Raw genomic sequence first — 15,484 nt, 5'->3', positions numbered from 1 at the left:
CACTTGATTGCTGTAATCTTACAATATCAGCATAGTTACCAGGGTTATTTGCTGGAGAGATAATCCATATGTTTCAATCTGAAATGGGACCATTTGGGGACTTTCATTCCACGGTATGAGTTCACATTTTATATCTCACCATTAAGGGAACATAACTTGGTACAATATAGACCACCTACTTTAAATAGGTGATACTGTTTGCTATGTGTGGTAGGATTGTAGGCCTAGTCTGCACTACAGACTTCTGCTGGCATAGCTATGTCGGTCAGAGTTGTGAAGGGGTATGACAGAGCGGTACCAACAAAAGCCCCCAGTGTAGATGAAGATATATTAGCAAAACTGTGCTTTTACCAGTATAGCTTATTTTGCTTGGGGGAATTGGAATAAGCTATACCAGCAAAATTGCTTTTTTGTTGGTAACAAGGTACATCCACACTAGGAGCACTTTGGTGGTATAATATAAACAGTATAGCTAGATAAGCAAAGCACTCCTAGTGTAGACATGGCCTAAGTTTTCCCAAGCACTTTAGTTTGCTTGGGTTCTCCTTTATTTAGTACCCCAGCTCCAGGTCCATATGCAACTAGGAGTTCTTTATTCAAGACAGCGATCAAGGAAGTCTCAGGAAAGGTGATCTGCAATGGGAGTAAAAAAGCTACTTTAACTTTAAAAATCAGCCAAGTGCCTTAGATAGCAGGATAAAGGGGTAGAGGTGGGGCATGAAGTCAGCCTATTTATACAGTATCCCTCTGTGGTCCGTTGAAGTCACATGGCCAATACACTGAGGACTGAACTGGGTCCTCCTGAGCTGCTGCTGGAGCTAAAGAGCCAATGCTCTCTAGCTGTGGCTATCACAAAGACATTTCCTCTGCCAATCGGGCACAGAGAGGAACCTGTATCACACTCACCAGGGAGTTACACTGAGCCATTATAGAAAGTGAGAGTCCGCAAGTTGGAACTTGTGTGGAACTCAGATATGAACATGTGTCAAGATAAGGAAATATACTGACTGCTTCTCCTCCTTTTGATCTTGTAGCTCGTGGTATCACCTTAAAGTACAAAGGATTCATCTTAATATTATTTTAATCACTCTGCTTTGCCTAGCACCCCACAACTCTAAAAGAGTTTCTCTACTGAGAATATGTAGTGTGTGTAAACTGAATATATTCCTGACCCTGTTAACGCACAGTACAACAAAGCTGAATACAAAATGCACTGTTTGCAGATATATAGCTCATTGGCTGTATGGAGCACATGTAAGTGGATAACAGATAAACTGAAGGAATGTAAAGGAGGAACTTCTGTTGGACCATGCACTTTGAAAGAGCAGCCTCTGATGCATCCACGACTGCAAGGGATGACTGCACTTAAACAGAGTCAAAGCTACCGCACCAGAATTTATCTGATTTACAAATTGTAAACTTAAAGCACAGGCCAACCCACCATAAGGAACAGCTGGCCCTAAAGTTCAGCTAAAAATTGTCAGAACCTGACTAAGTGGTGCAAGACCCTTAGCACAAACAGTATCATCAGGTCAAGTTTTGGACGATGCCTTTTACAGGGTCTACCATATATCTGAATGAAGCTAGAGGACTTTTACCAGCTGTTCATTATGGGATTGCTCCCTGTTCTCCGTGATTGGAAAGTGGATAAGTCTGGAAACTAAAGAGAGTGCTAAACTCTGCCCATCGGAGACACCCATCATGGCAGATTATGTAAGCTCTAATCATGCATGTTCTCTGGGCTCCTAGCACTTGGCTCGCCCTTGGTAGGATCTGAATACACAAAGGGCCTCTGCCTTTGCTGGGCTCCTTGAGTTTGGCTTCCCCTTGACAAGCCTCAGATGTTCCACTGGCATTTGTGAGCTTCACTCCCTCTTGGGAGGAAGGTGAAGATGCCCAATTGGGCTCTGCTAGGTTACTCCTTTATTGGGTGTGTATATGGGTAGGACTGGCTGTATCTACCAAAGCCACTCACTCCTGGGGCCAAATGGGCTGTCACTCACAGTAGATTTGGGCAGATCTTCACAATAAGATTTTCCCTTTTCTTCCATACATGCTTTGATAAGCAATGAAATTGTAAGGAATGTTGACATTTAAAGTATTATCAGTGGGCATCTGAGTTAGCACCCATCTAAATGAACGGGCAGGGCTTCACACCTCAGAATTATTTCAGGTTGTGCAAACAGGCAGCTGTCACAGCATCAGTTAGTCTCAAAAACGTGACCCAAGTGTATCCCAGCAACAATGGCTAGACAAAAACTCTTTTTAATTAACAGATTCTTAGATTCCAGAGAACAAGGAAGGAGCGTGAAAGACGTGCCACTACGCCTTAGCCCTGTGTACTAGTTCAATCCAAGCCTTGCCAGTGAGGAGCCAAACATCAGAAAGCAGGGATCACTTCATAAATGACACAATCAGCCCCTTCACATCAACTGAAAGATTGATGCTTCATCTCTAGCACCTGCTAAGCCAGAAAGTCAGAGTCCTCAATGCACTCCCAAAAATCAGTCAAAGCTGTTCAATGGGTCACCAATCAAGACAATGAAACATGCTGGCATTCACTTTAAGATATACATTCGAAAGATCATAAATCTTTAACAGTCAGCTTGACAAAGAAAGCTCCATTGCAGGCCTGATGTCAAAGAAAATACTCCCTTTAACTACAATGGTTTTGGATTAATCCCTCATTCTACTTACAGCATTCACAGGGCTCCCATAGAGAGATGCAATTCTCACCATGTCCGAACTGTGAAACAGTACTTTTTAAAATCAAGTTTTAATTAAAAACTTCTGCTATTGAGTGTGTTATATGGCAGCCACCAGAGGAGTGAAAAGTGACACCCATTTGTGATGGTGATAGAATGGAGGCTCAGTACCAGAGACAGCAAGTGAGATTCCATCCAGCTTTATTAGGGATTTAAAAACAAAAGGACATCTGTAGCTCCTTGATATGTACCAACAAATTCAAACAGCAGACTTCTTATTCAAATTATTTAAAATGTTTTTCACTGCACTTTAACAGTGGTTTGCCATCTCTCATATTGATTTCCACTACTCCACTAACACCAGCATCCCAAGATAATGACTGGCAGCAGGAGGTCCAGAAGTGCTAATATTAGCTAAAATTAATTCTAAAACTAAGTTTCAGAGTTTATAAGTAACAAGAAGCACTTCCCACCATGTGAGTTTTCAGTGTGTTGAGTACAAAAGGCTGGGTACAGAATACAGTATCACCATTAACTGTCCAACAGAAACCCAGGCTTTGTGGTGTCCCAGGTGAAGTATCTCAACACAATCTGTGGCAGAATTTAACTCAGAAAAGAGAGATGCATTTTTACACTGCTGACCATCTTTAAGTAAGAATCTAGTGTCAAACTAAACTAGAAAGGAGGTGGTGGTTGGTGCTCGGTGCTCAGATCCAGATTTTCCTGGAGCTCAGGTTCAGTTAGGTATCATAAAACAACACTATTCTCACCAGATCTCCACCCCCTTGGGCCTAAATCCTATGAGAATGCCTGTTTTTGAGAGATTCTCGATGCAGCTGAACAATTACCAGAAAATAGGCCCCTTCCGGTTTTGGAATGGTAAGGTGGGTTTGGATCTGAGCCCACCAACAACAAATGAAAAGATCCGGATCTGGCCCATGACTACAACAAATAAAGGGACCACCATCATCACTTGCCCCAGGCAACCAGGCACAGACCCCAAACCCCTTTTTAGAGTTGGGGCCCAATACTATGGCTGACAGAGCAGTCGTTGCATAGTGCTGAGCAGCTCTGTGCTCAGCACATACTTGCTGCAGTGCAGTAGAGTTTCCACAGAATGAACAGCCCTGCTCGGCAGAGCCTGTAATAAGCAGCGATGTGAGAAGCATTTCATAGGGGAGAAAGTGAACATATCTAAGGGCAGGGGAAGGGCATGGCCAAACATATCCCTAAACACAATCCAATGGCAACTAGTGAGGCATCCAGCAGCCATTTCATTATTCCGACTCCAATTCAGGACTAAGCCCCTCGTGAATCATAACAGCAACAAGATGGGAGGCATTTGGGTTGGTGTCAGCAGTGCACCCTGTGCAGCATCTTCTGATGCAGATCAGTATACTAATTTCCAAGTACTTTTGTACATTCCTGTTGGATCAAGTCCTTAAACTGTTATACAAGCTAAGAACAAGGATCATTTCATTCCCCCCCATACCACAATCAAGGGGCTAAATGCAGTAGCTGTACCATAGCTTAGAACAATCAACCGAAGAACAAAAAGAGAAGCTGAGATAAGCAGCATGTAGCTGCCCAAACTGAAACAGGAGTAGGACACCAGGCTAAAGCCTTGCCTACGCTTAGAAGTTTTGCTTTTATAACTACACTGGCAAAGCCTTCCAAGTGTAGCTGTAGTTATACTAGCAAAGTGCTCTTGCCACTACCATTTATATTGGTTTGGTGAGTGAAATAAGCTATACTGTCAGAAGGGCTTTTACCAACCTAGCTACGTCATAAAAAAAAATAATCACACCCCTATCTGATGGTAAAACTGAAGTGTAGACCTGCCCTTAATAGTCAGTCTTACCCTTGCAAAATGTGCCATAGGATCTTTAACAACCACATCCATATTTTGGATTTACATCTTATTTGATACCTGGAAAGATACTGAAACCAATTATTAAATAACCAATTTTTAATCACCTAAAGGAGAATAGGGTTATGAGGAATAGCCAGCATAACTTTGTCAAGAATAAATCATGCCAAACCAACCTGATTTCCTTCTTTGAAAGGGTTACTAGTCTAGTGGAGAGGAGCGAAGCAATAAACAGGACATATCTTGATCGTAGTAAGGCTTTTGACACAGTCTCACATAACATTTTCATAATCAAACTAGGGAAATGTGGTCTAGATTAAATTACTATAAGGTGGGTGCACAACTACCTAAATGACCATGCTCAAATAATAGTTATCAATGGTTCACTGTCAAATTGGAAGGGTGAATCTTGTGGAGTCCTGCAGGGGTTAGTCCTGGGTCCGGTACTATTCAATATTTTCCATTAACTACTTGGATAATGCAGTGGAAAGCATATTTATAAAATTTGCAGATGACACCAAGTTGCGAGAGGCTGCAAATATTTTGGAGGACAGGATTAGAATTCAAAATGACCTTGACAAATTGGAGAATTGGTCTGAATTCAACAAGATTAAATTCAATAAAGATAAATGCAAAGTACTTCACTTAGGGAGGAAAAATGACATGCACAACTACAAAATGGGGAATAACTAGCTAGGGGGTGGCACTGCTGAAAAGCATCTGTGGATTATAGTGGATCACAAATTAAACATGAGTCAATACTATGATGCAGTTGTGATGCTAATATCGTTCTAGGGTGTATTAACAGAAGCGTGGTATGTAAGACTCAGGGAGGTGACCCGCTCTATTTGTTACCGGTGCGGCCTGGAGTACTGTGTCCAATTCTGGGCACCACACTTTAGGAAAGATATAGACAAACTGGAGAGAGTCCAGAGCAGAGCAACTAAAGTGGTAAAAGGCTTAGAAAATCTGACCTATGAGGAAACATTAAAAAAAACTGGCCATGTTTAGTCTTGAGAAACGAAGACTGAAAGGGGACCTGATAGCCTTCAAATATATAAAGAACCGTTATAAAGAAGACAGTGATCATCTGATTTCCATCTCCCCTGAAGGTAGGACAAGAAGTAATGGGCTTAATCTGCAGCAAGGGAGATTTAGTTTAGATATTAGGAAAAACTTTCTATCAGGGTAATTAAATTCTGGAATAAGCTTCAAGGGAGGTTGTGGAATCCCCATTATTGGAGATTTTTAAGAACAGGTTAGACAAACACATGTCAGGGATGGTCAAGGTTTACTTGGTCCTGCCTCAGTGCAGGAGGCTGGATTTGATGACCTCTCAAGGTCCTTTCCAGGCCTACATTTCTAGGATTTCTACAAAGGATCTAGGGTAAAATTTTCAAAAATGCTTACAAGACTTTGGAGCCTAAATCCCATTGACTTTCAATGAGACTTTGGCTTCTAAGTCATTGATGAAAATAGGACTTGGCTTTTAAGTCATTTTGGTGCTTTTGGTATCTCCATCAGAACAGAGGCCAGCTGGCACTGTTCAGCACAGACTCAAACCGAAGAATGCCACCTACTGAATTACCAACACTACAAAGGTGTTTTTTGGAGGTCTCCCATTCTACTACTAACTAGGCCAAACGATGTCTTTTTACAAGATGTGACGGTATCTCCAACAGAGGTGGTTTGATTTTCCCTTTTATAACCTCAAAAATATACCAATGACAAAAACATGCAAGTCTAAATGTTGCAAACAAATAAAAACAAGAAAATCTCAAAAACAAAACCCCCTCAAACAACCCCTCCTGAAAAACCACCATTACCACCAAACAAAACAGAAAAAAAAAAGCCACACTACTATATAGTTCATTTTATTCTCCTTCTTCCCCACACCCATCATTACAATGTTTAATATTGAAGGATCAAAGTTAGCACTGTCATAAGAGGCTGCAACTCCATTGATGTCAAAGGAGTTATGCCATTGCTGAACTAGGTGTTGAGAGTGTACAAGTGTCACATTTTTTGTCTGCCCTAAAACAGTGGGTCTCTTTTCCAAGAAACCTTGTTAAGCGCTAAACTAGAAACCACATTCCTTTGCAGCTACCATCAGAAATCCACATGAAGTCCCTATCACCCCTTTGGCAGAAGCCTATATTCAGCTGTTAGTAAAACCCAAAAGAGAACATGTAATAAATACAGTCTGCTGCATCATGTTTAAAGTGGTTCTTCAATCTGTCACATCTACGTGCGTTCCTATTAATCCTTTCCTGGTTTTGCTAACAACCACATATCAGGTGACTAGTCTGATGAATGGAATATTTTTATAACCAAAAGTCTGTGGAGTCCTAAATGATGCAAGAGACTAGCTGAATGGTCAGTACTAACAGCTATATTGTGTAATCACTGCAATGAGCTGAGGCAACAAAAATGTAGAGCAATCCATCTCTGGTGCGTAATTTACAGTGACATAAGAAAATACAGAATGTTTTATTTCACAAGTGCCATTTCTGATTTAGTAGGACATGCAGCCGATTAAAAAACAGCTGGATTTAAAAGGCTAAGGTAAAAGATGCAGGAAACATTATGGGTGTTTACCCTACGGTAAAGTCCATTCAAAGACCTGGGCAGATTTAGAACTGAACTCCTGCCTCTTTTTTGTGTGATTTAACAATTACCCATGTTGTTAACAACCGTTAAACTAGGTAATAAATATAAAGGGCTGCGCTTCTGATTGGTAGACTTCTATAAATAGCACATGAATGCCTGAGACATCTACTAAAAGCCTGTGACTTTTAATTTAAAGAGGAACCACAGTCTTAATGGTGATAATGGAAATTAACAGAAATTAAAAGCAGCGTGTTGTATTTCTTTGAAACTCTTCAAAGCTTTTAGCTAAGATGGCTAATAGACCTGTTGCTACCAGAAGAAAACCCATTACAATTAGAGAACTATAATGTCATAAATATTGTTTCATAATGTATTTAACAATTTTCTTCATAAAGCAAGAGAGTATATCAAATATGTAATCACACAAACACCAATTCCTACATGTCTCATATTGATTGGCTTGGGCTTATCTGATGGTAAGCTTGAAAGCTCATCTCTTTCACCAACAGAAGTTGGCCCAATACAAGATATTACCTCATCCACTTTGTCTCTCTAATATCCTGGGACCGACACAGCTACACCATCACCACTGCATACGGGATGCGATGGAAGCTGCATGCTAACATTTCAAAGAATGTTCATCACACCTGCAACGTACTGAGGTTGTGAGAGCACCCACCAGCTACAGGGTTAATGGTTGAAAGAGATTTGGAGAAACAATATGTCAGGTGAAAAAAAATTCAAGATGAGACATAAAAGCATGAAAAACAAACAGAAAAAAAAATCTCTTGATTTCTACTGATGTTCAATATACAAGGAAAAGAGAAGCCAGGGATGTAATGCATGGTCTTACCTCTATGCATTATCTTATGTTTCTCTCTCAAATATGTGAGACCTTTTATTACCTAGAGAAAAGAAAATTCAACATTTCAAAGCTGTAAAACCAGTAAAAATGAAAACATGAGTTTCGTCCAAGCAAGAATTTCAAAATGTCATCTACAATCAAAAGCACAATACACCATGGCAAGAATTGAAAGAGAAAATAAAGGCAGTCATGTTCAAATTTATACTCCAATTTGCCATAAAAGAGAATAATGTTAACCAAACAACCACCAGAAATGTCATGGACACAACCTACTGCAGTACAGATACTTAAAGGGTAACATTCCAAACATTTTAATAGGCGGTCTTTTCAGACCATTTGAATTATTTTGCTGGTTCTTTTCCCACACAGTGGTAGTAACAGCAGCTGACATCCCTTAGCGGGAAATCAAAGCAAACATACGCAATGGAATGTGTGTGATCCATCCAAATGCCCTTAGTTACAAAGTGGTGACATGTATTTAAAAAAAAAAAAAAAACCACCACTTTAAAGCCCAGTAATATTTGCCTGTCCCACTTAAATTTTCCTCAATCCCACAAACCAGCTGCTTTTGCCTTCTGGATCTGACACTATCCTAATATAATATGGAGACATCTGGTCCCTGCTTCCCAGAGTAAATTACAAATATACTTACAGCAATGCTAACTTTGCCCAAAATCTGCTCTGGAATTCTTCCAGCTTTTTTCAGTACTTGATCCAAGGACCCACCATCCTAATAATAAGTGTTTGAACATTAAAACATTAATCATATTTATCCAAAACATTTTAAAGCCTACAGTCTGGGAGGAAAAAAATCTTGTAATTTTGAAGGCAGACAATGTGCTGTTTCCCATTGCTCATGATGAAATAAACTATCCTTTTTGCTTTATATTGTAGTGGTGAGTATCAGGGAAAAAAGTGCAGCTGGTCATTAGAAAAGGTTAATCAGTTTTATACTAATCTGATCAAACAACCTGAGACCTGTCAACCACTGAGGTGGCCCCTTGCGTCATTTAATGGTCTTCTGGCCTTGTATAATTCCACGATGCACAGGCTGATTCTCCTTACTAAGGAGGCCTTGCCCATGACCAGCAGTGACAAAGCACTAGGAGTGCAGTAAGATTTCCGCAGCCTACAGTTGTATTTAGATCCATTTTAACTGTTCTTTGCATGTCCATGGGGTGCCACTGTCTCTCTTTTAGATGCTCAGGATTTAGACAGGATGGAAGGTTTATATCTTGTGATCTGTGATGGTCTGAGCTGATCTTTGGGATAAAGGCAAGACCAGACCTCAGAATCATTTTATCTGGATGGGAAATACAGTACTCTAGTTCGATGTAATATACACAATAGACAGGAAGATTGTCCAGTAGCACACAGTGGCTCTAAGCAGGATCAGGACCCCATTGTGCTATGTACAGTGCACAGAGATGGACACCCTCGAAAGCTTATAATCCAAGACAACAAGGAACATAGGGAAGGCATCAACCATATACAGTTTTTTCATACATTGTCTGTATATGTTTTGATTCTGTAATTCTATTTCCCTAACACTCGGAGTAGACAGTATAGCAATTATGAAAGACACCTGAAGACCAACCTCAAAGGTTAACAGGAGTTACTGAAGAACTTTGAGCACTAGGTAGGGAATTATTTAACTATTTATCAGCTCCACTGCACTCAGAAATCTGGGAATATCGACCTCCCTCTTTTGCAACAAATAACATTGAGGTTGTCGATAGCATATTCCCTGGAACCCCACTGATAGCCAGTCCCGTACGAACTCTAGGCAGTATTTATGGTAACGGAGGATGCCAATGTGTCACGCACACCACCAAATGCAGACACAGGGGACAGGCTATGACTCACCAACAGAAAAAAAATTTAAAAAAATTGTTTTTCAGATTTCATGTTGAGTAACTACTCCACTAATTTTACCGGAGTTAAATAAGTTACTAACACATGCACTTACACCCTTTCAAATTCAAGTAACTCTGTTGCTAAGAGCTTCAGAGAAGAAAAGCTGTATAAATGATACTTATTTTTAGCAACCGATTATGATCTAATTCACAGTAGCCTTGTGCAGATTTTCTAGAACAGAGACTACATAACAAAAACAGAACTTCTAAATTTTATTTCTTTAAAACAGAAGCAAGATCCAGTTACATGGCTGATGATTTGCAATATTCCAGAGTTCTTGAAATCATATCCGCAGGCATGGGATAATATTTTTCTGCTGCCTTTTACAAAACACAGCAGTGGAAAGTACTCTGTCACTTTTCATACCCCTAAAGAGAACAATATAGTATGCAAGCTACAATGCAAGCTTTTATAATTCAGAGGAGTGCACCCCAACGTTCCCAGGGGAAATATTTTAAAAAGTGCATATGAGCCTATGTTAAATGTCGTACTCACATTCATGTAATCAGATGTGAATTCAGCCAAAAGAAATAAAAGCACCAATAGAAAAAAGTGCAAAAATATATATATGTAAAATACATACATTACATAATATGTAGAAAAAACATGTAGTCCTTTTTTCTCAGAAACTGATTCATCACAGAGAAGGATTCACTCTCCAAGGCAATCAATAGACCTTTGAATCAGGCCCCAGTCCTGCAAGGTGCTGATACCTTCAATTGCTATAAGAAAAGGAGTACTTGTGGCACCTTAGAGACTAATTTTGTTAGTCTCTACGGTGCCACAAGTACTGTTTTTCTTTTTGCGAATACAGACTAACACAGCTTTTACTCTGAAACCTTCAATTGCTATGAAAGTCTAGGAGCTCAGCAGCTTTTAAGAGCAAACCCCGAATATTTTGCTTGTCAAGCACTTGTTGCTAGCTGAAGTTAAGATTCACTTCTGATATTTTCAGCTGGACAATAATTTAAATCCCCCTTAATCTGCATTGATAGGATTTTCTTTGTTTCTGTAAAAATTATTCCTTCTTATTGTTCTTACTCCTACTGACTGATAAGTTTAGCTTCCCTTATCAATTGTCTGCATTTCCTAACTGCTGTATTTGTATTCATTGCTATCAGCTTCTCCATTTGTATGTGTAATACACACTCACACACAGCATGCACTTATTTCACCTCTCCTCTTAACCAAGATGGCTTTTAACTAATAGAAATAATCTTTCATGATTGCAGAATTGTGTTTTTTGGGCATCTATCAAAGCATTTTTACTACAATTACCAATCATCATTCCTGTTTTTATGTTTAAGCATTTCCACGCATTCAGTTTTCCTCAAGATTGGTTTCAACTTTGGGGAATAGGCCTCTTTAAAGCATCAAATATATATATTATTGGATAGCACCATATTCTGTTTGCACATAGTAAAATAAATTAGATTGTGATCACATGCATCTAGGCAACCATACATTTTCCCTAAAGATTTCCTTTAAAGAAGGTCAAGGCAAAATTAATATAACCACATATAATATCCCCAGAAAATAAAATAAACCTTCTTTCTATAAATACCAGTTTATTTGAAAGAAAATGTGGTTCTTTGAACAGAAATTGTTCAAAGCCTCCTCTGCCTGATGAGCAAGGGAGGGATTTGATTGACCTTTAATCACAGAAAAATTGCTCTAAACATTGGGCTCCATATGGCTTAGAGAAATGTTGGCAGATGGCTAGAATAATGTGTACTTTTCTATCAAAATGAAAAAAAGTCAAAAAAATAACGTTGGTATGAAACAACCGTTGTTTACGGTGCTTCTGGTCTTGCTAGTTTCCCCTATACTTCCTCTAAGATTTCACAAAGGATGGGCAGGGCAGATATCATTTCAGAGAGAACAGAGGGAATGTATCTACACTAGAAAAATTAAATACCTATATTTACAGAAGCTGCACCAATGATAAGCCACCACTGGCATTACAGTCCAGGTATTTTTAACATTGTGTCAAAAAACCCAGCTCAGAACTCGTTTTCAAGTGGTAAAAAACAGCTGACCCCTTTTTACACCGGTGGTCACAATGATGGCTACTTTTGGTGGAGCTGCACCGATGCTGGTAGTTGCTGCAAAATGAGATTATTTTTCCCCTCACACTCCTCAACAGTAACGCCTCTGATTAATTAAACAGCATGTGGACTGGCTGTAAGAATGGTCGCTATAATGTGGATTCTCAAAGACTAGGGATAAAGGAGAAGAAAATAGGGACTTTTGTAGGACTATGACAGATATGACAGGATCAGTCTCTGGAAAGGGCGTAAAAACATAACCATCTTGTAACCATGCTAAATCCAAAGTCCTCAGATTTTCACGGTAGAGCTGAACTCCAATATTCCACTCCTCATACATGCAGAAAGGGCTCCCATGTTAACAGAAGTTCTATGAATATATTCAGAATATGGTATCTATTGGATTTTATATTCACAGGAGTCTGATACCAAAATTTAGATTAACACACACAGATACACATGTACTTACCATGTGTTCCATGCAAATGCTGATCTCCCCATCACTGTAAAAAGCTCCATAAAAGCCCACTATGTATGGAGAGTTACATTCATGTAGAACTTGTAGCTCACGAATGATCTGGTTTCGAATAGCTGGTTTGATCTCTAAGTGAATTAACTGTAAAATAAATCAAATTGTTATTGTTCCCTCAGTGAGGATTAAAAAAAAATAATACATGACTTGGATGCTACAATATTTATTTTAACCCACTGAAATAATAATACTAAGCACTGTAGGCATACCTGTTACGGGGCGGAGGGAGAGGAGTTCCATATTTGTACCCTTTATAAAAACAACAGTATGTAAATTCCAGTGCTCATGAAAAGATGCTGGATTTACAGCAATGGAGAGTGAAGTTCTAATTATCCTCAGAATAGATACAGTACACATAGAGCAATGAAAGTTCCCCATATGAACCGTACCAACTTGACATGAATAGAAGGCTCTGAAGACAGGGGATAGCTCAGTCTCCATGCCTAGTTAATAGCTTGCTTTTCTGGTGAAACTGACAAAGGATGCAATTTGCAATATGCAACTTTTCTGTGCATGTGTGTGGCCACTAGGGAACAGTCGGTCTATTTCAACTAAAACAAATTTAATATAAATAACACAACCTCAAATAGACCTCAACTGAGATATAAAAAAAGTCTTATTATACAGTGAGTGAACCAAAGGTGTGGATTTTTATTTATTTATTTTTCAAGTGGAGGACATTTCTGACATTCTAGAACTATACAAGTAAGCCCCAACATTGCAGATGAGAGTACTGTGTAAAGACATTTTCTTCCTCAATTTAAAGACAAGCAAAACACAAAAGAAAACAACTATATTAAAACAAAAATGCAAGATAATCTTCCCAACCTGCAGTGGCAGTAAGAAAATTGCTCTTTTGATAAAAATTAAAATTCTAATTATGATAAGTAAAAGATAATCTACTATAATGTTAAAATGCAACATGTTACTCTTTGCTCTATGACAATCACAGTTCTTGAGAGACATTAATTATAGCATAAAAGAATACCTGATGTATAGTACTTATATTACCAGGAGTGGGATTTTTCATCTTTTCAAGAAGTTGTTCAGTGGGAACATTTTGTTCCAATGCATTTTTTTCCTCTTCCATCTATTTACGGTTAATGGATCTATTTCAGTTATTGAGACTATGTATACTGAGAAAAATCCACGAATGAAGTTATATAGTAAAATATGTCACAAGGTCTAATAGCTTTCAAGCAGCTGCAGAAAGACATCTGTCCAGATGTTTGCAAAGCAATGTCCCAAATACATTCAGTGAAGAATGAATTCAGTCACACCTTGGGCATTTAAAAAAAATTCATCAGTATGAATATATATCTAAAGAGAAGCTATAAAATTACACTTTTTAGCTAGACTATGTTTTGCCTAATGCAAAATAAAGGGTTTTTATTTATCTCATAAAGAGTGCAGATTCTGAGAATACTTGATGGAAAACAAATGGTACTGGGGACATTAAAAAAAAGCAATTAAGCCAAGATATCACCTATAGGCTATTAAATCAATTAAGTGTCAAATGACACAAACTAGGCTGAAATTCCCTCTAAACGTTTTATAAAATGAGTGAAAAAAAAATCAAGTAAATCAGTTCCGTGCAAGAGACTCTCACTGATCTGCAAGCTTCAGAAGTCTCACCCTGAAAAAGGGCCAACTCGCCTTGATTCCCACAGCTTTGATAGTAGAACATTGTAACGATGTATATTACTGAAGAGAACCGATTGGAAATTGTTTTTTTTCCCCATGGAAAATTTTGATGCAAATGAAAATAATGTCACTTTCTTGAAAATTTTCTGTGGAAATGGTGGACTTTTGAGCCAAAAATTTGAACTAAAAACTTTCAGCTGAAAACTCGGATTTTGAAATTCTGCCATGGTGCCTCACAAGGGTTATAATGTGGGTGCCTCATGCCCCATTCCCTTCTGGGCCAGGGGCTCCATAGCTGGATTACATCTCCTGTGATTTATGATGACCTCCCCTCTTGCTGAGCCAAAGCAGGGCATAATAGATGTTCCTGACCACAGTGCTTCATGAGAGATGTAGTCTGGTCAGGGAACCCAGCACATAGAGAACGTGGAAAAAAGGCATCTGAACTACAGTTCTCATGAGATACCAGAGCAGCATTTCAAAATTAAAGGTTTTTTTTGTTTTCAGTGAAAGTAAAGAAAACCTCCACAAAACGCAGACACTTCTCATGAAAAAATTCACGTACCTGAAATCCAAATTTTCAGATGAAAAAGAGTTTTGATGGAAAGTTTTCAATCTACTCTTCTTACAGAAACTGCCAGACTGCTGCACTAGCGTTGGGGGGGGGGGGGGAGATGAAATGGAGCTGAACCATCACTGTCCCTGCCCCCAACAACCACCTGGACCCAGAACTGTAGAGGGGAGACCCCTCTTCCATACTGGGGGCACTAGGGTCCAAGTGATGCCTCACCTCCACTCCCCAACCCACACCACCATATGACCTTGGGGGGGAAACTGCAGAGAACAGGCAGCCAGAGACTCTGGCCAGTAGAACCAGAAGTAGCCAAAGGAGGGACCTCAGGACCCCTGGATATTCTAGTGAGAACTGCAGAAAGTTCTCCAATAGCCTCTGCCCTGTGCTGATTGGCTGTTTTCTCCCTCTCTTCCCACCCACCAGGACAGTCTCTTCAGTCAGCTTCATTCCACACCCACCCACCCCCACCCTATTCTCCCTTCCACTTTCCATTTAGCTGATCCCCTCTTAACTAAAACCATCTCAAACAATAAATAAACTGTGGCAATAACATGATGTTATCACCATCACATTGTTCATGCTACTTGTGTGTTTATCCCTTTCCCCTGTCTGCATTGTCTATTGAGAGTGCAAGCTACTCAGGGCCAGGGCAGTCTGCTGCTCTAGGTTTTTGCAGCACCTAGGACAATGGGACCCTATTCTTGGTTGGCCCTTAGTTG

General features: G+C 39.4%; 1 protein-coding gene across 5 annotated transcripts in view; it reads right to left on the bottom strand.

Moving 5' to 3' along the window:
- The window catches only part of MAP2K1 (mitogen-activated protein kinase kinase 1), a 65,807-nt gene that overhangs the window by 19,093 nt on the left and 31,230 nt on the right, over nt 1-15,484 (bottom strand). For 3 of the 5 annotated variants that reach the window (XM_073304394.1, XM_073304395.2, XM_078854681.1), the window contains 3 exons: nt 12,485-12,631; nt 8,703-8,780; nt 8,039-8,090 (listed from right to left, as the gene is read on the bottom strand). In XM_073304394.1, the coding sequence (XP_073160495.1) occupies nt 8,039-8,090; nt 8,703-8,780; nt 12,485-12,631 (277 nt within the window). Of the gene's footprint in view, nt 1-8,038; nt 8,091-8,702; nt 8,781-12,484; nt 12,632-13,535; nt 14,672-15,484 lie in introns of those variants that run through there. The other 2 variants (XM_073304397.1, XM_073304396.2) reach the window with 2 other exon arrangements.

The sequence above is a fragment of the Lepidochelys kempii genome, chromosome 10 (genome assembly GCF_965140285.1).
Source record: "Lepidochelys kempii isolate rLepKem1 chromosome 10, rLepKem1.hap1, whole genome shotgun sequence".
NCBI lineage: Eukaryota > Metazoa > Chordata > Testudines > Cheloniidae > Lepidochelys > Lepidochelys kempii.
Note: the sequence above shows the minus strand (reverse complement) of the source record. Positions and strands in the feature narration are given on the sequence as shown.